The following is a 25,968-nucleotide window of genomic DNA, read 5'->3' on the forward strand; positions in this document are numbered from 1 at the left end:
CAAGGAGTAGGAGGATCCAAACAGCTTCCAGAGAATCCAGTCCTAGGTGGCCAGTGTCCACATGCATTCTCTCCTACAGTGAAGCTCCCTGATGGTCTCAAGAGGTCAGAAGTCCTGCAAGCCCCATCCTTCCCCTTCCCTTCTCACAGCTGCTCCCATTGGGAGCAGAAGGCTGACCTCTCAGCTCTCCTCTTACCACAGTGCACTGCCCCCAGGCACAAACATCCCAGAAGGCAAACATCACAGGAAAGCCCTCTGAATGGAGGTACAAGGCAGGGCTGTGCTTTCCCTATCCTACACTCAGTTCTGTTAAGGGCAAAGTACGGTGTTATAAATAAGACATCCCAGTTCATTTTGAATGCCTTAAATTCAGACACATTGTGGAGTCTGATGGCAGGGATGATTAAAATTCCATTTAGCAACTTCAATCCCTAGACTAATGTAAAAGAACATATTGTCCTCATGAGAAACAAAACGGAGCCAGTAAGCCACAGGCACAGCACGATCTTCCGCCCAGGTAACTGGCTCCATGCCTCACCTACCTGCTAGGAATTACACTCAGAAGAGAGGTGGTTGATGGTACATCTTAGAAATAAGTAAGACTCACCCTGAGAGTGAGTCTGACTGCTGACTGGGCTAACAATTAGAACTAGTTCTGCCTATTAATGCACTAGATAGATAGTTCTGATGAACTGAAGGAGCTAAATCTGCAGCTTCAAGCTTCTGAGGAAATATAAAGCATAAGTTTTTATATTGGTAAGGGTAGGACAAAATCAATAATATCACAAAATACTCAACTCTTGCTGAGAATTTCAGATAAAATGAGGTGTTTCCAAGTGGAGAAAGGTATGATTAATGATCAGTTGACAGGTCTTGAGAAAGTGGTTTTTGTCAACATCTCGGAAACTGATGCTAAGGGACTCTGATGACTGTTTGGAATGTCTTTTCCAAGTCAGGTGGGTTCCAATTCTCAGCTTTCAACAAAACAGAAGGAGGACCCTAATCTAGTAATCAACAGAAAGATCAAGAAAATATCTCCTATGATTTTTGGCCTCTAACTTTGACATCCAAGGATGGAATGTCATAGCTGTAACAAAATACCTTTCAGGCCTGTCTGAACAAGCAGTTCTCAGTGTCTACATTTATAAAACAAAATGAAGAAAGAAAACTGATACTGAACCCTTCTTTCTACCACAAAGTCATTCACAAATACATCAACTAAATGCTAATAGTAATAACCCCATCATTCTTAGATACATTTCAGATGAAATGCTATTTTTTCCCCCAAAGATTTTATTTATTTATTCAAGAGAAACACAGAGACAGAGACACAGGCTGAGGGAGAAGCAGGCTCCATGCAGGGAGCCTGACATGGGACTCGATCCCAGGACTCCAGGATCATGCCCTGGGCCGAAGGCAGGCGCTAAGCCGTTGAGCCCCAGGGATCCTCCAGATGAAACGCTACTTTATGCTTAATAACCATCAAAGCTTGCAACATATTGTATAAAGTCACTATTCACTCAACAAATATTTGGCAAGTGCTTATGATGTGCCAGGCGTTGTTCTAGGCACTGGTGACACATTAGCCAGAGATGTGCCTGCCCTTACAAAGCTTACATTCTGGGCAGCCCCTGTGGCTCAGTGGGTGAATAATACTACAGAGGCTGGAATCACAGCAGGGGAGGGAGGAGCTGAGGCCGAAGAGGCCACTGTGAGAATGCTGGCTTTTATGTAGAGTGAGACAGGGAACCACAAGAGAGGTCTGGACAGAGGAGGGACAGGCTAGAAGCAGTGAAATGGGAACACTCTGATGCAAGCAACACCAGCACTTGCTGACAGATTAGGTGAGGGGTGAGGAAAAAAAAGAAGCCACAGAAGAGCTGAGTTCTTTGATCCTGCAATCCAAAGGGAAGGTTTGCCAGCAGGAAGATAAAAAGGCCGTGAGGGGTACCACTGTACAAAGTTTAATGTCAGACATGCAAATCTGAAGTTTCATGTCAACATTCAAGTGGAGGTATTGATCAGTAGTGGACAGATCATTCTGGAGCATGGGGGAGTTTGGGGCTGGATGGGGGTTCTTGGGAGCTGTTCAGTATATAGAAGCACATCAGATTTCAGGAGCTGACTATGGAGGTCCAAGGACAGGACAGAGTCTGAAGGGTCCTCACCGGGAGGGGTAGGGAGAGGAGATAGAGGGGCAGCTGGCACCAGTGGAGGAAAACCAGGAGCCAGGAGTTGGTACAAACAATGACTGGTACCATTCAAAAGAAAATGCTTAAGGCCTAAGAGTCTTATAGCTAAAGAAACTTTTACAATAATTTGTGAGTATATACACATGTGTATATATATATATTTACAGAATAGTATAACGGGGTGACAAAATATTTAGCATAAAAATGTTTACATTAGGATAAAATTCTATAGGACAAGTAGAATAAAACTGAATACAGGGAGAAAAGGCAGCAATGAACATTTTCCAACCACTGCAACAGAGCTTGTGCATGCTTCTACAAAAATGCATGATAGTGGGCGTATCCGTGCTATTTAGATTCTGCTGGAAACATTTAAAGAGCAATAATAATACTTCTATCTTTAAATGTCAATATTTACAGCACACTGGAAATTTTATTCTATGCACATTTTAAACCTAAAAGTCAGGGAAAACACCACCCTGGCCAAGATGAGTTTATAGACTGGGGTCATCAAACTTTTTCTGTGAAGAGGCAGAGAGTAAGTACCTTAGGCTTTGGGCCCCCGGTCTCTGTCACATACTCTGTTTTGTTTGTTTTTTCATAGCCCTTTGAAAATGTAAAAGTCATTCTCAGCTTGAGGGCCATAGAAAAATTGGCCCAAGTGGGATTTGGCTCACTTTTGAGATGGGGCTCAGTGTGCCCACCCCAACATGAAAATACACAAAGACAAAATTGTCCTAAACTGCAACACAATACACATGAGGTCAGCGCATTTAAGAGGGGAAGCTGGTGTGGGCTGGATTATTTAAGGGGAAGCCTGGGTGTATCTGGAAATCTGGAGAACACCCGCCACAACATTAAGCACACTGACATGTGAGAATATGGACCGTGGACCTCATGCAGTCACCTGTACTCATGCACACGTTCACTGACCCAGTCACCACAATGCAGTGGGTGCGTTTTGCACAACAGCACTGCTTCAAAGAAGACACTGGAGCGCAAGCAGTAAGTAACCAGCTACACCTCACGGCTAGTAGGTGGCATGGCCACGTCCAATCAAGCTGTCTCACTGGGATCGGAGGGTTAGCAGGGCAGGAGGCGAAGACAGAGACTGTGTCCACAAGGAAGGCAGAGTGGGATCAGAGTCGCAGGCAGGACTGCCACGGGGAGGCCAGGGGCCAAGCCGGAGAGGCAGACAGGTGCTTGGTGGTGCCATGGGGTCAGGAACCAGCGAGGAACCACAGACAGACACTAAGTCAGCTGTTATGAAAAGGTGCTGAGGTTTAGAGGAAACCATGGACACAACAAGGAAAGAAACAGTAAAGAAGAAAAAGAGGCAAACAGAACATCAACAGCTAAAAAACCCCCATGATATCTGAAATGAAAACTTCACCAGATGAGCTCCACAGTGAATCGGACCCTACAGAAATAGGAATTACTCACCATGAAGCAGAGAAAAGTGAACACAGCCTTGTGACCAGTGGAGATATAATTTCTATAGAGAGGTATTATATATGCAAGAGATATTAATACAGATCATTGCAGTCCCAGGAAGGGGTTACAGAAAAAATATTTAAAGAAATGTTGGTCAAACTATTTCTAAGTTTGATGAAAATCAAATTCACAGACCCAGAAAGCTCAACAAGCCTAGGTGAGGTCAATAACCACATCAAAGCACATCATAGTCAAACTGCTAAAAATGTGATAAACAAACTACCTCAAGAGCAACCAGAAAATAAAATGCATTGCATAGTGTGGAACAAAGAATCAGCACTAATTCCTTATAAGATAGAATACAAGCCACGAAGCATCAGAATAAGGTCCCAAAGATGCTGAAATCATCACCCAGGAGGGCTGCACTATAGACAAATCCATGCACGTTTTTTCCGGCAGAAGAAAAATAACAGATGGAAACTCAAACTTCCAACAAGGAATGAAGGTCACTGGTGGGCAGTATGTTGGTAAACATAGAAAGCACTGTCTAAAGCTGAGTTACAACATATGTAATGGAGTCGTGAGAACTCTAAGATGAAGGCTAGGGTGAAATGGAAATATCCTGTTATCTGTCCAAGCTCCCACCTTCAGAACTGGAAAAAGAGGAACAAATTAAACTGGAAACAAGCCTAAGGAAGGTAATAAAGATATGAGCAGAAAACAATGTTAGGGGAAAATCAGTGCAGCCAAAAGCTGGTTCTTCAAATCGACAACCCTCTAGGTAACCTGATCAAGAAAACAGAAAACGTTTTCAATAGGAATTAAAGAGGTGAAGTCGGGCAGCCCCGGTGGCGCAGCGGTTTAGCGCCGCCTGCAGCCCAGGGCGTGATCTGGAGACCCGGGATCGAGTCCCACATCAGGCTCCCTGCATGGAGCTTGCTTCTCCCTCTGCCTGTGTCTCTGCGTCTCTCTCTTTCTCTCTCTCTGCATCTCTATGAATAAATAAATAAAATCTTTAAAAAAATAAAAATAAAGAGGTGATGTCAACACAGGCTCTACAGAACTGTATAGGACAAGATATTAATTAACAACAACTTTATATCAGAAAGTCTGAAAATAAGGACAACACCAAAGACACAAATTACCAAAGCTCACTCGACAATGGATAGCCAAAAGAGCCCTCTACCTACTGAAGAAATTGTATTCGTGCTTAAAATGTTCCCATAAAAACAAAGCATGACATTGCAGAGCTGGGTGGCTTCCCTGGTGAATTCTACTGCTGAGGACAGAATTGATCGTAACTCTTCACATAGCATCCCCCTTCATTCTGGGAGACAGCAGCAGAGGGGGAGAAACTAGACCCTTGTGCAACATACAGAAAATGAACTAAAAATGGATCACAGAACAAACTGCAAAACCTTAAGCTAAAAAACTACTTTTTAAAAAACAAAACAGGAGGTCTTTGAATTTCTTGGATCACCTGAGGCAGACTCTCTGTATTGGCTCACAAGCCAATATATAATTGGAAGCTACAGTTGCTATAATGACCCACCACAAAATCAGTGGCTTAAACAATACAAATTTATTAACTTCTATAGATGGGGAAAAAAGAATGGGTGGCAGGGGGCTAAAGTCAGGGAGTGGGCACGGCTGTGCTCTTTTTAGGCAGCTCTGGGGAAAATCCTTGTCCTTCACCTTCCAGCTTCAAGAGGCTCCTGCTCCATCTTCAAATTCAGTGGCAGCCAATGGCAATGGTGACACATGTCGGACTCTTCAGAGCACTGTGCTAAGTGAATGAAGCCATTTACAAAATGCTACATATTGTTTCAGCCTATTGATATAGCACGACAGGAACAACGACCGCCAGGGGAACCTTCCTGGGCTGATGGAAACCTCCTGTGTCTGGGGTGTACTGGTGGTTACACACTGTGTTTGTCAAGATGCAGAGAACACTCCAGAACAGTGAACTGTCAATCAGACCTCTGCTACACATGATTTTTGAAAAAGATTAAAAAAAAAAAAAAAAAGGCCTATGCCACATGAAAGGCACTAACAGATGGGACAGGAAACCAAGAGTGATGGCAATTTTTACAATGCGAAAAAGCTAAACAGTTTTATACACGTTATATATGTTTTTTACTGGTGACCATCAGAATATACTTCAAGCATAATAATGGACAGCTTTAAAAACAGCAACTTAGGGAAGCCCAGGTGGCTCAGCAGTTTAGCGCCACCTTCAGCCCAGGGCCTGATCCTGGAGACCTGGGATCGAGTCCCAGGTCAGGCTCCCTGCATGGAGCCTGCTTCTCCCTCTGCCTGTGTCTCTGCCTCTCTCTTTCCCTCTCTCTCTGTGTGTCTTTCATAAATAAATTAATAAATAATCTTAAGAAACAAACAGCAAGTTAGACATTTAATCTCACGGCCACTTGAGAAAATCTGAGTGTCCTGGGAAAGAATGTGCCTCGGAGTTATGTGTGAGGCAGGGGGCAGAAATCAGCCTAAGAATGGTGTGCAGCAGACACACAGGATGGTAAGCAAAGAAGCATCATGTCAACACAGCTCCTAGAGGCAGCCAAGAAAAGAGCAGTGAATGTTTTCCCAACAAAGGTTAGCCGATGATGCAAAAGCTTCTAACTGACAGTATTTAAAAGCTCACATTGCTCTTCTTTCAGACGTAAAAAGAGAAGAATTGCCACCTGTATTTCTAGGGTTATCTAAAAGAAGACATTACCAGGAAAAGGCTGTTCCTCTTCAAATTTATCTCCTCAAGATGGTTATCTCCATATTAAAATTAAAAGTCAATCTAGAAAGAACCAGGGAGAGTACGTTCTGGGTCTGAAACCTTGATGTGCTAACCACAAACGACCAAGAAAGTTCTATAGGATTGCAGTGTAAGTCAAGGCAAAGGGCCTGCTTCAGTGCTCTGCTCCATCTCAATATCTTTTAAAATCTCCATGACTATTTAAATGTTGTTCCAAATATTCCTAAATGGAAAGAAACCCATGTTTCAGGCTTATCAACCATATTCCTTTGTTCAGAAATTGGGATCTTACTGTATTTCACATTTAGAAACTTTCTATAAGTCCACAGCTCTGCAACAAACATAAGAAGGGACCATTAACCAAACATTAATAGGGGTAACAGATAAAATTTTATTACTCAATGTAAGCTACACTTTTATTGTCATGTACCAGTTAGGGAGTTTGGTGGGGTTTTTTTTGGGGGGGGACAGGGGAGGGAGTTTTGTTTTTTTATTAAGATTTTATTTATATGGGAGAGAGTAAGCAGTGGGGAGGGGCAGAGTGAGAGAAGCAGGTTCCCTACTAAGCAGGGAGCCCAATGTAGGGCTCTACCCCAGGACCCTGGGATCATGACCTTAGCAGAAGGCAGACGCTTAATTGACTGAGCTACCCAGACACCCTCCCAATTAGCGAGTTTTTATAAATTAAATGTTCAAATTAAGAAAATGCAATCTAACAACACATTTAGGAAAAATTTAGGTGAATACACACACAAACAATACAAGATTTACCATGAAGCTATAGAATTCTGTAATCAGAATTTTTATATGTAAATCTGATTAAAAAAAGATGCTATTAACCATTAAACCCCCCCCAATAAATCTAATAAATTATATCCAGTTATATAAACCTTACAATTCAATAACAGGACAAACAACCCAATTTTTAAATGGGAAAAATATCTGAACAGACACTTGAACAAAGAAAGATACACAAATAGCAAACACTCACAGGAGAAGAGGCTCAACACCATTAGTCATTAGAAAAATGCAAATAATGTCACAATGAAATACATACCCACCAAAAGGGCTAAAATTGAAAAGACTGATAATACCAGTTGTCAGAAAGAATGTAAGGTAAATGGAATTCTTCACTGCAAGCAGGACTGCAAAATATACTTACACTCTGGAAAACTATATAGCAGTGTCTTTTTTTTTAAATTTTTTTTATTTATTTATGATAGTCACAGAGAGAGAGAGAGAGGGGCAGAGACACAGGCAGAGGGAGAAGCAGGCTCCATGCACCGGGAGCCCGACGTGGGATTTGATCCCGGGTCTCCAGGATCGCACCCTGGGCCAAAGGCAGGCGCTAAACCGCTGCGCCACCCAGGGATCCCCACACAAAGGTTTCTACAGCAACTTTACACATGATGGTTCTAATGTGGAAACAACACAACACAGGTTATCACCTGGTGAACTGATAAACTGGTATACACTCAAACAGAATTACAACTCATCAAAAAAAGATAATAAATACTATTAATGCAACACAGGTGAAATTCAAAAGCATTATGCTAAACGTGTGACTTACACTTCACCCAATACTGCTTTCAAAAAGTTCTTTGAATCAATGATCTAAGTTTCCACCTTAAGAAGGTGGGAAAAGAAATAAAATTTTTTAAAAATTAAAAAAGAAAAAAGTGGGAAAAGGGGGCGCCTGGGTGGCTCAGTTGGTTAAGAGACATACTCTTGATTTCAGCTCAGATCATGATCTCATGGTCATGGGATGGGAATCCCATGTCAGGCTCTGTGCTCAGCACACAGTCACGATTCTTTCCCCCTCTGCCCTTTCTCCCACTCATAAGTGCACATAAGTACTCTCTCTAATAAATAAGTAACATCTTTTTTTAAAAAAGTAGATAGAAAAAGAAAAGCAAATTAAACTAAAAATATAAGGAAGGGAATAACAAAGAGCAGAAATCAATGAAATGGACAAATAATTGAGAAAAACGAAAGTTCTTTGCAATGATCAACTGGCTAAACCCTAAGCTAACATGATCAAGAAAAAGAGAAGACCCACATTACCAATATTGGGAATGAAAAAGGGGACACTGGTACAGATCTTATATACAAGAGTGGAATAAGAATACCCTGAACAACTTTTAAATCAGTAAATTCTAGAATTTATGTGAAACAAATTCCTTAGAAGAAAAAAAAATTACTAAAGTTGACTTAATATAGAAGGTGAATGATTGTGTCTATTTTTGAACTCCTAAGTAAAAACTTTCCAGAAGAAAACTCTAGGTCCAGACTATTTAACTGGTGAATTTTACCAAATATTTAAATAGGAAATAATACCAATCCTATACAAACTCTCAGCAAAGAGGGAACACTTATTCATTTATTCTACCAGGCTAGCATTGCTCTGATGCCAAAACCAGACAAAATAATCATAAGAAGAGAAAAATAAAAATCAACATTCCTCAAGAATACTGACATAAAATTCTACATCAAAATATTAACAAATTTAATCTACCAGTATAAAGAAGGTGGGTAATGTATTATGACCAAGTGGGTTTCATGGCAGGAACATAAGGTTGATTTAATGTTCAAAAATCATTAAGCGTAATTTACCATATTTACAAAATATAGGAGAAAAATCATATGATCATGTCAACTGATGCAGAAAAAGCACTAACAAGAATTAAACAAATACAAGATAAAAACTCTCAGCAAATGAGGAAAAAAGGTAACTCTTCAACCTGATAAAGCACATATTTTTTTAAAAAATCAACAACTCTATAACTAACATCATATTCAGTGAATAATGAGTGCTTCTCCCCTAGGATTACGAAAAAGGAAAGACCAATGAATGCTCTCACTACCTCTATTCAACACTATACTGGAGGTCACAGCCAGTGCAATAAGAAAAAGAAATTAAAGGCATACATACCGGTAACAAAGAAGTAAAAACGTCTTTATTACGGATACAATGATCACGGATATAAAAATCGTAAGAATAGGGACACCCAAGTGGCTCAGTGGTTAAGCGCCTGCCTTCAGCCCAGGGCGTAATCCTGGAGTCCCAGGATTGGGTCCCACACTGGACTCCCTGCATGGAGCCTGCTTCTCCCTCTGCCTGTGTCTCTGCCTCTCTCTCATGAATAAGTAAAATCTTTAAATAATAATAATAATAATAATAAAATAAAAAAATAAAAATCCCAAGAATATATTAAGAAGCTACTAGAATTTATTAAGTGAATTTAGCAATATAATAGGACACATGATCAATATATAAAACAAATTATATTTTTATATAATTAGTAACAAGTGAAATGGAAATTTAAAAAATACCATTTACAACAGCTTAGAAACCGTGAAATACTTGGTGTCATATTCAACAAGTATTTGCAAGACCTACACTGAAAAGTACAAAACACTGCTGAGAGAAAGTAAGGAAGATCTAAGTAAGTGGAGACATTCACATGCTCATGCACGGAAGACAACACTGTGAAGGTGTCATTTCTTGCAGAACTGACCTATATGATCAACAATGTCTCAATCAAAATCCCAGCACTGGGGAAATGCAGACTAAAACCAAGAGTGAAATACTATTCATATCACAATACTGAGAAGTATGTACAACAATTGGAATTTCTCATACACTGCTGATCAGTGTATAGTACAACCCATTCAGAAAGTTCTTAAAAAGCTAAACAGATCTTCCTGTGACTCAAGTTTCACTCAAATGGAATTCAAAAGAAAATGAATGAATGAAAAATAGGAGTATAAAAAGGATGGTATGAAAATGTTAACAGCAGTTGTATTCATAATAGTGAAAAGCTGAAAAGAATTCAAATGTCCATGAATAGGAAAATGAGGATTAATGGCACAGTCACAAAACAAAAAGAAACCACTGATATATGCATATGAATTTAGAATCATCTTGTATGAAAGAGGTCAGAGAGAAGAATATACATAAGAGATTCCATTTACATGAAATTCAAGAACTGACAAAAGTCATTCATGGTAACAAATCAAAAAGGAATTTGGGGTAGATAGCCAAGGGGCAAGAAGCTGACTGCAGAGGCAGAAGGGAATTTTGTAAATGCCAGAAATATCTTTAGTGGGGTTATGGTTACTCAGGTGTAGACATTTTTTTCAAAACTTACTAAGCCAAACAGTCCAAATTAGTACATTTTGTTTTTTTATACCTCAGTAAAATTTATTTAAAAAGTAAAAACTAGGGAGGCCTGGGTGGCTCAGTGGTTGCGTGTCTGCCTTTGACTCAGACTGTGATCCCAGGATCCAGGGATTGAGTCCTGCACTAGGTTCCCCACAGGGAGCCTGCTTCTCCTTCTGCCTATGTCTCTGCTTCTCTCTCTGTCTCTCTCATGAATAAACAAAATCTTAAATTTTTTTAATTGGAGTTCAATTTGCTAACATATATCATATCACCCAGTGCTCATCCCATCAAGCACCCCCCTCAGTGCTTATCACCCAGTCACTCCAACCCCCTGCCCACCTCCCTTTCCACCACCCCTTGTTCATTTTTTTTTAAAGTATAAACTAAAATAAAAAAAAAAGTTATAGAAGTCCATGCTCTCCTCTGCCTAAAAGCTCTACGTTACAGTGGGGCAGGCTGAGGGGACCCTCACAAGTCAGCTGGGCAACTACGACCTGGCCCGGTTTTTCAAACTATCCCTCCGACTTCAATGAAGACTCCAAGGAAGTATCTCAGCAAGTCTTTAAGTGGCTCTGTCTTGATACATTTCACTTACTAGTATTTTTTCCTATTTTTGAGTTGATGTAGAGACTTTTTTCCCTTTTTAAATTCAGTTATTTTCTTTTCCTCTATTACCAAAACACATTTCCATCTTTTCTCTGAAGAGTACAATGATTCTCAAGCATGAGGGACATTCTAAAAACACAACTATGAAAATGTTACCAAGCATGAACAGGAACTTTCTTGCCAAGAGCCAGGTAAAAAAGAGCTTTGAGCTTCAAATACAGATACAGTTCTCCCACCCTGACAACCGAAATATCTTGATCTTATTAAATACTGAGGGTTCAGACTACTGGTTGCTGTCAATGAGCCAGTTTCAAAACCATCTGCTTCACATATGGTTAAAACTTTGATCAGTTAGGTGTATCTCTATCATTTCTTCCCAATACTAAGAGGAGCATGACTCCAAAAGTTGTTTTAAGACCATGATATTAGACAAGTTTTTAGGGATGGCAGATCTCTGCCACGTTTCTCTTAAAAACAAAGGGCAGGAACCACAGCAGCTTTTCGACTCACTAATACCGCAAAACAAGGGCATACACATAGCATCTGAAGTGCTTGCTGAGCACACAGCTCAGTGTGATCATCGCGTCCTTGATGTGCGCTCACTACAAATATAAATACTAAGGTATGAAGTAGTTACAGGCACCAAAACACAAGGTTAACTTTTTTTTTTATCTGATGGAACAGTGAATATCAAAACTGTTAACAACTGTGTTCCACCTTCAAGAATAAGAACATCAAAGATGGTGTCATGTACATAATCTTAGTAACATGACATCCATGTAATTCCATAAAAAAAAAATCAGTTAGAAAAAGAAAAAACAAAGGAGAAATTCTTATTCAGAGGCTGGACCCAACACAAAGCCATGTAAGATGGTAACAAGCCCAGTAAATTCAACAAAGGTCTCTGAGTGGCTAGGAAGGACCATGGAGCCCATGCCTGGGCAGAGGGCAGAGCACAGAATCCCTGCCAGACACTGAAAATGCCCTGGAAAAGCAGACTGGAGAAAACATTTCTACTACAAACACACAGTCTGAGGCCACTTAGTATACACAGAACCAATCTCAATCACCACAGTAATTTCTGAAAATACTCTGCATTACTCAACAGTAACAGTATATGATGTTCAGAATGGTGACCCTGAGTCACCAAGAAACATTAAAGTGTACTCAATACCCCTTGCTAAAAACAGCACAATGTACAATGTTTTATGGAGGTGGCTAACGAAGGGTTATAATTTTCATCATTTCCCAGCTTAACGTCCTGAGCTTCAGCTACCTCTCCATGTCAGGCACGTGGAATGCCCCATTTCTACTGATTGTGCTCTGAATATGAACTCCCTCCTGGTGCTTTCTTTGTTCAAATGGTACCAGACTGAGTTTACAGTCATGTCCAGAGATGTCACCAAGCAGATTTACCGAGCTTTTGTTTTCAAGCACATTTTGAAAATGGGATTTCTCTTGTTATTATAAAACATCTTCCACAGAAAATAATATATCCTACCTGCAGGGAGACAATTGCCAGGTCTTATTTGTGGGTTCATTATCGCCTACTGAAATTCTGTATTCTCTTTCACTTTCTAATTAGCTAGTGACTCATTATTCTCAGTTTCTCATTCCCTTTCCATCCCCCAAGTAAAACAACACCCTCCATTTCCTCACATTCCCTTCCCCACCCACTCCACAGCAGCACCGGCTGCTCACAGCACAGCACCCTCTGCCCAACATAAACACTGGTGGTCTGTGCCGGGCTGGAATCTGCAACATTCAGAGCTGCACTGCAGTAAGAAAAAACCCAAGTCTTCCTTCTTGCAGCCCAGTCTGACCAAGGAGGTACAGGTGACCATTCCCAAGCACCTGGACCTTGGAGACTTACCAGTCCTAATGAAGATAGCTGGTATTCTGCTTACTTGCCTGTGCCAGACCCTGGGCTGAAATACCTCTCATACATTATCTATTTAATCACTGTAACTGTCCCATGAGATAGGTTCTATTTGATCCCCACTTTCTAGCGGGGTGGGCTGTGGCAAAGAGGTTATGAAGCAACTGAACCACGATCACACTGCCAGAAAATGGCAGAGCAGGATCAGAACTCAGTTATGATTTCAAAGCTCACACTCTTCATGGTATACCAACAGCCTCTGTGGCCCTTCGTTCTAGCTGTTGAAGTCTGCACTTCGTTTCTGGAGTATATACTGAACGCCACAGACTCTCTTTATTCTGCTTTACGTGACTACAAAGCACAGATCTTGTCTTCAGGTGCAATAGTTGTAACTGTCACAACTTTCAAAGTGAGAGGACAAATCAAGCCAAGGATTCTAGATTTGGGCAGTCTTTATACTGTGCTGTTGGAAAATCACTTTAACACTTAAGTATGTAAGAATATTACCTGGGGTTACAGTTAGCTGAAAGCAATGGAGCTTGTTTGGATCAGGAAAATGCACCTTACATGTACCTGCAAAAGAAACAGCACATCAGGAAAGTCTGACAGCTAGCAGCAGCCCTTACGTGGAGGCTAACCTTGAAATACACATGGAGATGAAGGTGCTACAGGAGTCTAGAGATTCCTCCTTGCTCTTGGTTTGACAATAATTGTGCCACTGTGCTTAAACTGCAAATCTGTAATTTTGCCAAACGGGTTTTTATTTGTTAATTCCAAATTGAGATGGTTTCTTTCATCCCTTAAATAGTCACTATTAAGATTTTTCCATTAACTTCAAGAATTATGCTACTTTAGCTGAGTGAAGTAAGTCAATCGGAGAAGGACAAACAGTGTATGTTCTCACTCATTTGGGGAATATGAATAATAGTGAAGGGGAATATAAGGGAAGGGAGAAGAAATGTGTGGGAGATATCAGAAAGGGACACAGAACATAAAGACTTCTAACTCTGGGAAATGAACTAGGGGTGGTGGAAGGGGAGGAGGGCGGGGGGTGGGGGTGAATGGGTGACAGGCACGGAGGGGGACACTTGACGGGATGAGCACTGGGTGTTATTCTGTATGTTGGTAAATTGAACACCAATAAAAATTAATTTATATAAAAAAATAAATAAATAAATAAAATGAAAAAAAAAAAGAATTATGCTACTTTACTTTGAAAAGAGAAAACTACATCTCAAGGAGATTCATACATGTGGGTAAGGCTAACTAAACATGGCAAAACCAGGAGAACCCAGGCCAAACTTCTGAGCTCTTCACCCACTACCATACTTATTCATACCCACCACAGTCAACAGAAGTTCAAAATAAGGGTGCCCATGAAGTTAACTCACGCCCAGAGTTTACCACGGCATTAAGAAAAAGAGGGTCGGGGGGCGGGGAGGGGAAGCCTTCACAACCCAACTGGTAGCTCAGCTAGCTTTGTTGGTGAAATGATGCTCTGCTCAGATGGCAACACCCTATGCCCACTGTACCACACCAGAAGGGTCTGGTAAATCAGGACAAGGAGTTCTCACTCGGAGAAGAGCTAATGGCTAGTGGTACAGAAAAGGAAAGGTAGCTACACCCTACATCTGCTTCCTTCAAAACAATGACACTGAAGAACGGTAAATACACAAGGAATAAATATGCACTAAATCGGGAAAGAATATATGTAGAAATTGTCCATGTTTTATAAATTCAGAAAATATGCTAAACTCCTTGGGTTACCTACTGCCTTTCAGTCCCACTGAAAAGATTTACCTAGTTTTACAATGGTATGAAATTTCATAAAAAATAAGGATGATTCAAATTTAGACTTAGAAATGGCCGTTAGAGATCATCTAGTTCAGTGTCCTCAAACACGAGATAACGCAAAGGCGCAGAGAGGTTCAGCGACCAGCCCAGGATCACACAGGTTATCAACAGAAGATTTTGTTCTCAAATTATAGACTAATTCATGACTCTTCTCCGTACATCATGTCTCATTTCATTACTTCATGAACATGCCAGGTGTGATGCATAAAAGCCACGGGATTTCTTTTTTTTTTTTTTTACCAATCCCTCAGAAAATCATTGTAGAGTAAAAGGTAACAATCTAGAAGAGCAAGAAGGGGTCTTAGTGACTACATTGTCACATCACTTATTTTACAATTAATGAAGCTGGGAGCCATGGAGTTCAAGACTTTTACCCAAACCACACATGTGAACTGTATTTGGAATAATCAGAATGGGTTTCATTTTTCCTAATCTTGACTTGAAATGGTAAGTGCTATCTTTCAGTAAGATATATGCAACAGAAACATAGCACAAGGGCTTGGGAACTGTCTCACTGATTAGCTGAAGTTGGCAGCATTCCTTTGTTTTCATTCTTTCTCCTTTGTTTCAATGAAGGGATAGATACAGAAATCTGCCTCTCTAGAATAGTTTGGCCCACCAATAATAAAGAAGCTATCAAGGTAGTAACAAACAACTACTGAAAAGAACTAAACATTTTAAAGCTCAAAGTCTAATAACAGTAACAAGTTAAAAGTCAGGTTTTTGCTTTACTTCAAAGCTTTTCCTCGGCCTGCAGGCATGGGCTAACATCTTACATCTTGGATTTCCATCTACCTGAAAGATGTATTTTTTGCCAAGAGAGAAACTTCTACAAACCTGCATGTACAGAGTTCCAAACTAGTTCTGAATGATTACTGAGCAGCACTCTGCTACATGGCAAGTTATCTTGTTTTTCCTTAGTTAATACTTTAGAGAGGTTATTAAACAGATACTAAAGATTTATTCTTTGGTGCCTTCTCATTTCCTCTTTAGAGTAATGAATTGTGTACTTTTGGGAAGCATGGCCTACTGGTATGAATTAATTTAGACTTCTCCCACCCACTCTGATGCCCAGAGGGTGGGGAGAAAGTAAGAAGAGACAGATAGTATGTAGTCTTCTTAATCGGATATCTTAGCCATCAAGGCTAGGGAGATGCCTTTTTCAAAACTAAAGTGTTTAGTCAAAATCCTGGTTTGAGGGATGCGTGGGTAGCTCAGCGGTTAAGCATTCACCTTCGGCTCACGGCATGATCCCAGAGTCCTAGGATCAAGTTCCACATCCGGCTCCCTACAGGGCGCCTTCCTCTCTCTCTGTGCCTCTCATTAATAAATAAATAAAATCTTAAAAAAAAAAAAAGATTTTAAAATCCTGGTTTGAGAGTCAATTACACAGTTTAATTGTTTTCACTTTTTTTTGTTTGTTTGGTTTAAGTAGGCTTCCTGCCCAACATGGGGCTTGAACTCACGACCCTAAGTAAGCTCACAAGTATGTGCTCCACCGACTGAGCCAGCCAGCCGCACCCCCAAAGTTTGTTTTTAAACCAAAATTTTAGATAAAGTTAAAACTATCTTCTATGAGCTAAAAATTAACAATTTCTGTAAGAGTCACATTTAAGGACAAAGTGAACCATGTGTAAGTGGCACGTTTTTGTGGTGTTTGATTAAATATAAGCGTGTGTGTGTGTGTGTGTGTGTGTGTGTGTATACCCACCCTTTAAGAGATTCCCAAGACAATTCCTTCCAGTTCTGACTAGAAGAAAACTGAGATCAAGCAATTCAGGGATTTTTAAGAGCCACACTAAGGAACCTATTTTATACCACAAGCCACCACACCCACAGATAAATACCATACATTAAAAATAATTTTTCAAGAAACTATGTGTACTTACCCTTTCAAATGATTTCACAACCACTTAAGGGTCACACCCACTATCATCCTTCTAACTTTAGCTGGTGGCAGGAACGGGCCATTGCTTATCTGTGTCAGGTGGACCAGAGACCAAGCTCTCTAGAGCATTCACTCAGACCAGGAGACTCACGTATAAAATATTTTCACTCACACTGACAAACATCCTCAGCCTCAAAATTATTTTTAACCAAGTATGATGATAAAAATAAATAAATAAATAAATAAATAAATAAATAAATAAATAAATAAATAAAAAGAACCTTTGACACATCACATAAATTAACTGCCTGGTAGGTGAGCTGGAGGACTGCACGGTGGGTCTATGTGTCTGAGTGGGAAGGACGAAACAAGGTGAGGACACCTAGTAAACTAAGGGCAGTGTGGTCACCCCAGCTCATGCATGGAGATACATTACAGGCAAGCGCTTTCCAGACCAAAAAGTAGTACTGTCCCTCATGAAAACAGGACCATCTGTCACTGATTTATAGGTCTTTTCCCTCAAAAAAGATGCAGGACAGAACATTGTGGAAGAGATACAAAACCCAACCAAACCATCTCTGCCACAGCAAGGAGAGAGGAGGCACCTTCATGCTACAATCAGAGATGGTAAATATCTAGTTCTTACCGGAGATTCGACAAAATTCTGTTACCTGTTTGCACAAAATTAAAACTTACTCCCAACACATATGAAAAACGGGCTTTCGGCTATGCAATGTTATTAAAACATAAAAAAAGCTTCTCCATGCAGTTACTTTGCAGCACTTACTGTCTGGGTGGGGATGCTATACTTACACGGTAAATTAGCTTCAAGCTCCGCAACCTCTGTGGAAACAAAAAGACTGCTGTTAGTATCAGTCAAGTCTCTAGGTAAAACCACCAGCTCTAACCTGGCAACTTCTCCCAGAACGCTGAAGTAACTAAAACCTACACTTGTCTAATGTTTAGACTTCAAGCCATGGAATTGTTTTCAATATATAAAGAGACTTGCAGGATGCCAGCAAATATAGTCACAGGCCCCTGAAAATGTACTTAGCATAAATGAAAATCATTTAAAATTCACATAGAAATCCCCCACAGGTAAACAGTCACTGAAGTATTTTTGAAAGTCTTGTTCCCCCACATAGCAGAAGTACTGCTCCTGGGATCTGATTTATATACGCACCTTGTGTCTCTTCCAGTTCTTTCAGACCCGTCTTCCTGTGTGGCTCGTCCAGCGTGTGCTTGAACTTTTCCAGTGAGAAAAAAACTCTGCCTCCTGCTGGGGGCCCCAGGCTCTGCTCTTATCCCACTATCTGTAAACACCTGCCCAATGAAGGGGGGCTTAGAGCCTTGGTCTTTGTATCATCACTCACTGTCTAAACCCACCATCCCTCTGTCAAGACAAGGCTGCAAACCCCCCCACTACAGCTATTAAGAGCTGAGGTCTGGGGGTACCCAGAAATAAGTGGACAGGCAAGTTGTCAGACATAACAGAACATGCTCTGGGGTTCTAGGGGCACAAGGACTCCACCCAGCTGTGGAGACTAGAGGAAGAAGATCTATGGGCCAGGCTTTAAAGTGTAAGTAGGATGATGTCCAGCAGCAGCAGAAAAAAAGCATTCCTAGAAGCTGTTAGTGACGTGCAAAAACACAGAACACAGACAAGCACAGACCCAGAAGGCATGCAGTGCAATCAGAGCAATGGGTACAAAACAGAGCAACAGGAAACAAGGCAGAAAAACAGGGCCAGGATCTCAGAGGGCTCTGGGTGAATGGGTTAGAATTCTAATCTTGAATCTGCAGCAAGAGAGAGCAGAAGGACATTTCTGAACAAAAGTTTCCACACTCTCTTCAAGAAGACAACTTTAGAAAGGGCAAAGCAGAGGTCAGGTGACCTGTGAGGTGGGCACTCCGTGAGGCAGCAAGGACCTAGCAAAGGCAGGGAGAGTTGGAGTGACCTAGCACACAGAGGACAAGCGGGTCTGCCGGCTATGTGGGGCGGGAGGGTCAGAGACAGCAGGGGGCTGTCATGCTGGGGCAGTCCTGGGAGGAGGAAGCTGAAATCTGGGTGCATGGCCAGGGCCCAGGAGTCCCTGAGGTGATGCCACCAGTCTGAGACTGACAGAAGGGAGACTGGTGAAAAGAACGAAGCTCGGCAGACAGTAGAGGACAAAGGCTAGGGGGCCCCTCACGACAAAAGGTAGAAAAGGAGGAGATACATGGGGAACACTGTGATTCAGGGGACAGACTGGTCCAAGGGAAATGAGTCCCCAGTCAAGGCCATCGGATGTGGATCTGATGCTGCCAAGCGCACTGGAAACAGGAAGGCAGGTGGCAAGATGGAAACCAGATTACAGAAAGTACGAAGTAAATGGGGAGCCAGAATACAGAAGCCGTGGATACGACAATTCCTTCATGTCAAGTACAGAACGGCGGGCAGGGGAGGGGAAGGGGACGGCAGAGGTCGTGACACGGCACAGCTGAACACGGAGTACGCTGGTGGGAAGACTGGCAGATGGCTCCATTCTGAGGCCAAGGGTTTGAGAGACCCACGGCCTTTAAGACAGCTGCTCGAGAATCTGGGTACAGACCGGTGACCCACTGAATGTGTTCGCTCTGGGGTCCAGGTATTTAGAAAGGGCACTCAGAGAAGTCATTCGTATTAATCACTTTAAAATAAGTGTTACCTATGTAATTAAACTGTATGTTTTTAAACTGCATTTACATATTTTATTACACTATTACTTAGCTTGTTGGTGAGAACTTAGAAGAAACTGTTCTTGGGGGGCCCTTGTTTTGAGAGACTGATGTCAGAATGGACTTTGCCTGGTGAGCCTGTCCTGCCTACAATTGTGAGAATTCTCTAGTCCAGCTTTAAAAAACCCAGTAAAATAAAAAAAACAGGCCCAGAAGATTTGAGGAGGAAGGGGCCACAAAACAGAAGCAAAATGTTTGAGAAGACCATCTAGTGCCACGGGACGGCAAAGAGCGAGGTCAGGACACAGGAGGACGGCAAGGCACTGACCAGGGGCGTGGTGGTGACCGAGCAACAGAACCAGACCCCTGCAGCACAGGGATGGGACATGGGGAAAAGAGGCTTATGGCCGGAGGAAGCCTTATTATAGGACAGGGAATCTCTGCCCTAGCTGCACATCAATCACCCAGGGAGTTTTCTGCTGGTTTTCCCACCATCCCCCAACCTTTTTAAAAACAGGTTTGGTAAGGTACAATTTACTATAAAATAGACCCACTTTTAGCATATGATTCAATAATTTTTAGTAAAACTTGGAGTTGTGCACTCATCACCAGAATCTAGTACCTGCTAAGCTTTTAAGACTCCTAGTCCTGGGTGGCCTGGGTGGCTCAGCGGTTTAGCCCTGCCTTCAGCCCAGGGCGTGATCCTGGAGACCCAGGATCGAGTTCCACGTCAGGCTCCCTGCATGGAGCTTGCTTTTCCCTCTGCCTGTGTCTCTGCCTCTCTCTCTCTCTCTGTCTCTCATGAATAAATAAAATATTTAAAAATAAATAAAAATAAAAAATAAAATGAATTAAAACAAAACAAAACAAACCCAACTAGTCCTGTGCAGACCCATTACACGGAAAGTTTTACATAGGGCCTACACCTCTGAAGTTTTTACTCTCCCCAGGTATTAGTAGCAACTGAATATTTGGCCATGCTAAAATACCCACACACAGCTATTTACATAGACAGATTTAATGACTTCACATTGTGTTCTAGAACTAAACTCCAAAGGTGAGAGTTATGATTGCATTTCCAGGTTCAGTGTTAGTCAAGGAAAGTGGACAAGGGCCAGGAGAGCCCCACCATAGTCAGGGCCTCTGCAGGCTTCTGGTCCAAGAGCAGGCAAGAAATACAATCCTGGGAGCACAAGAATTTCAATAAAGATACTCAACATTTTAGTTCAGTCCAGTGCAGAAGATATAATAAGCCACATATTTTAATGGAGTTGTCACAAATGACACACAGTTTCTCTGTATGTCAAATGATGGTGTATAAGAATTCATTAATATCAGTGGATATTGCCTTAGAATCTATAATCTACGTACAAGAAGTCTCTGACCAAAGAAACAAGCAAATTGTTTCATATGCTTGACAGGCTTCCTTGCAAAGCAGCAGTCCTTCCCTGTATCACCTCACTGCCTGCAAGACACAACCCCTACCTGTCAAATAGCGAGAAATTCAGATATTTTTAGCCTGCTAAAGTCTCACCTATTCCAAGATGCTAACACCTCTACCCCGTACTGGCCCAGCCTTTCTAGGGGGCACCTTTCACAATTCCGTAGCTGCACAACTTCCTTCTGAGAAATTAGACTCTCTTCCTTTCTAACTAAAGAGCAAACCACAGAGCCCACTTGAAGCATGACTGCACTGAAATATCAGATTACAAAATCCACTGATGACCACAGTGGCCCCCACATGGCACATCTTCACCTCTTTCTGCCAAAGGCTGCTCACAACACAGTACTCTTGCTGTTTCTACACTGCCTGCCACTCAAATCTGCACACTCTTCATGGTAGGGTAGTACAGTCTAACTCAGCCCTGCAACCCGAGTACCTGGCCCTGGGCTTAGCACACACAGGGTACTCAGGAAATGCTTGACAAATTAAGTACATGCGCCAGCAAGCTGGCAGTGCTCCTGCTATGCATGTCCTGAGACGTGAGAAGCCTTTCTCTCTGTATAGTATGGGACTGATGTATTCCACAGTAGCCATTAAAGTGTGTTCCCTGGCAAAGTTCCTATGTTAGAAGCCCTAACCCTGCTCCCCCTCCCATTTGATATCCAGAGGTGGGGCCTTTGAGAAGTGATTAGAGTTAGTTGAAGTCATGAGGGTGGGGCCTTCACATTGTGATTAGTGCCCTTATAAGAAGAGATGCCAGATGCTTGCAAGCTGGTAAGAGGTCCTTGCCAGGAACTGAATCTGCTGATGCCCTGATCTTGGGCTCCCCAGCCTTCTGAACGTGAAAAATAAATGTGTGTTGCTCAAGCCATCCAGTCTATAGTATTTGCTTATGACAACCTGAGCTAAGACAAAGAGTCTATCACAGACACAGATGGTTCTTCGCAAGGGCCAGCTCCAAGCCCCATTAGGCAGGGCAGCTACTTCCCAGAAGACTTGTACCTCCTTCCACCTGAACCACTACCTCTTAGATTCCTTTGACTCGAACTTTCTCTCTTAGCTTTCCGCCTGTCTTTATGCACTGAGCATCCCTTCTGCACTCTCGGCTTCCATGTACAGCGCTCTTATCCAGGATACACTTGAACTAAGGGCATCAGCCCCTCCACAGAGACAGCACTGTCAGAGCTGAGGCCTGAAGACCCCACAGAGCCTCATATCAGCCCTTCCACTCAGGCAAGGGGCCTTTTAGCAGCACACTGCTAAGTGCAGGCCCAGAGCACTCATGGTCCCCTCCACACTGTGAGGGAGCAAGGCTGTAACCCTGAAAGCCAGCATAGCTGCTACAGCAGAGACTTATCAATAGGGTTGGAACCCAAGGCTTCATGCCACCCCCACTTTCAAAAGGAGCTGACAAGGTCAGCTTGAAACCCTGTCTGCCTTCCACAATCCTCCCTGCCCCACTGGGCTACTGGGTACACCTAAGTGGGGCCACCAAGTCTCCTGGGCAGCTTCACTGGTATTTAACCTTTCAACAAAGCATTTTTTAAAGGTTAACCTTGGGTCCAGCTGCCTTAACTCCATTTTAGCAGGACTCTTCCTCTCCAGGCCACTGCTCCAGCTTTTAATTTTATTTTTATTATTTTAAAAGATTTTATGTTTAAGTAAGCTCTAAACCCAACATGGGGCTTGAGCTCACGACCCAGGGATCAGGAGTCACATGCTCTACTGACTAAGTCAGTGAGGGGCCCCTCAAGTTTTTAAAATACATATAGCAATGCTGCTAAGTGCTCTGAATACTTTGCCCACATGGCAAGCCAAGCCCTGAGCCCCCCGCCCCCCCCCCCCCAGAGTCCTCGGCAGGACCTGGCATGGAGAAAGCAGCTCTGGAGAACAATAAATAGTTCTCTTTCCCCCACTCTTCCAGGAACTGCACTGGAATGGGGCCCTTCCTAGCCCATCCCATGACCGAACTGCTCGTGTGGACACAGCAGCTCCCCTGAGGAGGCACCTGGACCCAGGGCACTGCGTATGAAGCACACGTGTGTGGGCAACCAGGGCTCTCTGCTCCAGGCCTGGAGCATGGAGTGCCACATAGCCCAGCCCCAGAACACCAGGAACCACCCGGGGTGCAGGGGCTAGTATGGGTAAAGGTACACACAGACTCATTCCCTCTTATTCCTGATTCCAGAACCAACCCCGAACGCAGGTCGATCAAGTCTCCACATCTAAAGAAGACTAACAGGTGAAAGGTTGCTCCTGCCAGTGAGCCTGGAGCTCCTTGGAGTCTTCAGGGGTCACTAACAGTAGGCTGGCACACAGCAGGGACTAAAATGTCTGTTGAACGAAAAGATGAAAGAACAAGGAGACACACACACTCCCATCATACTACAGTGCTACGCTGCTTCTAGCCAGGACCCTGCTAGGCTTTTTGTGGTAGGTGGGGAGCACCATCAGACTTAGAACTTGATAGACTCGGTGGCCCCACAAAGGTCCACCAGGAACTCTGCACCATCTGCCCTGTGGCTAAAAATACCTGTGATAGCTCCCCAGTTAGGCCCAGCCATGCCCAGATCTGACTCTCCACAGTGGCCCCAGCTCCTAGGATGGTTCTATACCCTCCAGGGGCTGCTGCTAAAAGCATCTCTCCAGTTCCAGTCTGGAGGACATCCTTGAGTTACCTGAGGGGTGCAAATGAAAATCTGGTGTGACCAAGGTGCCAGCACAGTAGAGGCCTCCCCTGGCCAGCTGCTCCAAGGCAGGCTATGGTTTTTCCAAGGAGAGTGGACTCCAGCCTTCCAGAGGAAGAAAAGGAACAGGAGCTACAGCTCTGCACCACTACTGGCCCTCACCACGAGCACCAACTGTCCCTGCCAACCTTCAATCGCCCTCACCCAACAGTTCAATCCTATAGCCATTGCACCAAGCTGGATCCCACACCTTTGGGCTATGGGATATACAGCCCTCCTGTCCCACCCCACCCCAACAGGGCTTTCAGCAGATAGCCTTCAGCTCTGTCTTTCCAGGGGCTGTGGGCTGCACAGACCCCCTCACCCCAGGCTCCTCACCCCTCTCAGGGCAGCCCCTGTGAAAAAATGATCCACGCAGAGCAGGAAAACCTGACCATCTCGCCTGACTGGGGGCTGCTCTGAAGGCTACACCTGCCCTGAGCAGAGGCTGTCCGGGGCTTTCCCCGGAGCTCGATTTCTTGCTCTGTCTGCTCCGGAGTCCTTCATCTCCCTCCACTGATCTCAGTCCCAGGAACACTCCTTTATAACTATCCCAACACCAAAGCCCCTACTCCTAGGACTCCAGCAATGGCACCGAATCCCTAGGCACATGAAACATACTCTTCTCCAACCTAATGATACTCAAGAGTCACATTCCCACATGAGCCAAAGCCACAGTGCAGGATGATGGTCCTGACTATAGCAATCTGGAATTCAACATTTTCTCAGAGTCCCCACAGGGGGCTTCCCCTAGAAAGGACTTCACCATAATCACCCCTCAAGTGCCCCACAAGGCCACAAACTCCTGGACTCCACACACCACTTCCACCATCAGAAATCCCCAGAATGAAGACCTCCCCCAAGCAAAGGAGTGCTGTAGGTGCAGGCCAGGAGATCATGGACCATCAGAGCATCCTTCATTATGCACCTGTTTTTCACAGCTCCCTCTCTCAGGTCAGGCCCACTCTTGCTCTCTACCCACTCTCTACCACATGCCCAAACTGCTCACCACTCAGCCAGCCCAGCCGGGTCCAACAGCCTCCTGAGGCAGGAGGGAGTAGGCCACATGAGGTGGGTGTTACACTGAGCCCTGCTGCCCACAACCACCCCCAGAAACCTGATAATCACCAGTGCCCTGGAGGATGGAAACAGATGACCCCAGGAGGTGGTTGTGCACCTCTCTCTGATGAGAGAGCCAAAGGACCTTAGCAAGGCCCTGTAGACCCAGCCAAACACATGTGTCCGAGGAACCGGGTTGGAGTCTAGCTCTGTGAGCCTCCATGGGCTCCTCTGGGCTGCATCTGGCCCAAGAGCCATTTAAGAGCTGCCAAGTGATCCCCTGAGCATGTGGAAGGTGTGCAGGAGCCCTTGCGCCTTCCTGAGTGCTCTTTCCAGTGGACCTGCACTTCCGTTCTGCTCATTCAGTTTTTGCTTATTGGGTCTGCTCCCCCAAGAGCCTGCCCCACCCCAGAATGTGGGTCTGGCTGTGCTGCTACAATAAAGTTGTAATTTGGGTAGTTTCTTAACCTCTCTGGGTCTCAGTCCCTCAGCTGCAGAATAAAGCACCCACCTGGAAAGGCTTAGCCAAAAGCAAACAAGAACTGCCCCATGAAGTGTCCAACAGAGCGCCTGGTCTCAAGTGCTCCATGTGTAAGAGCTGCTATTAACTATGACAAGGGTATGGTGAAGAGGATGAGACAGTCTACTCGCTGCTTCCCAGCTATTCCTCCTCAGCCAGCACCTGAGCCTTCCTCACTGTAACTCCCAGGCACTAAAACACCCTCCTCCACTTAAGGACTGCGTCAACACATCAAACCCCTTCCCTGGCTTGCTTGGCTCCTGGCTTCCTCCACAAAAAGAACCCTTGAGCGAGCACCTGGGAAAGACACTCAAGTCCTATCAGGCTCATCCGAGTGAGGAGCTGCAGCCCAGGTCCCACACTCAGACCCCTGCAGTGCCATCACAAATTCTGAATTCAATCTGGCATGGTGGGTAATGTCAACACATAGGAAATAATTCTTACTCGATCGTTAGCCAATCATCCATTGAGCTGGATAAACCAGAGCCAAGGCCAGATTCAGAGACAGGGAGAGAATAAGGAAGAGCGCACCGCTGAAGACTCTCTGACCCTGAGACCTTCCTGGTCCCACTCCTGCCAAGCTCAGTGGTGCTGCCTTTCCGAGAAGGACAAGCAGTGCATACACCCGCCCCAGTTCTCCTGCCGTTAGGACTGTGTCAGGACGTACAAGTGCCAGCAAGCTCATGGTGTCTACCAGATATGACACAAACACAGGTGGTCCTAACCAACTGTGTAGCCCTTCT

General features: G+C 43.5%; 1 protein-coding gene across 1 annotated transcript in view; it reads right to left on the bottom strand.

Annotated features, from left to right (window-relative positions):
* Positions 1 to 25,968, bottom strand: part of UBE2F (ubiquitin conjugating enzyme E2 F (putative)) — a 54,674-nt gene that overhangs the window by 23,469 nt on the left and 5,237 nt on the right. Inside the window, exons 3-4 of the mRNA XM_055300162.1 lie at positions 17,593 to 17,622; positions 13,545 to 13,610 (exon numbers count right to left, since the gene is read on the bottom strand). Of these exons, the coding sequence (XP_055156137.1) occupies positions 13,545 to 13,610; positions 17,593 to 17,622 (96 nt within the window). The remainder of the gene's footprint in view (positions 1 to 13,544; positions 13,611 to 17,592; positions 17,623 to 25,968) is intronic.

The sequence above is a fragment of the Nyctereutes procyonoides genome, unplaced genomic scaffold (genome assembly GCF_905146905.1).
Source record: "Nyctereutes procyonoides isolate TBG_1078 unplaced genomic scaffold, NYPRO_anot_genome, whole genome shotgun sequence".
Lineage (NCBI taxonomy): Eukaryota > Metazoa > Chordata > Mammalia > Carnivora > Canidae > Nyctereutes > Nyctereutes procyonoides.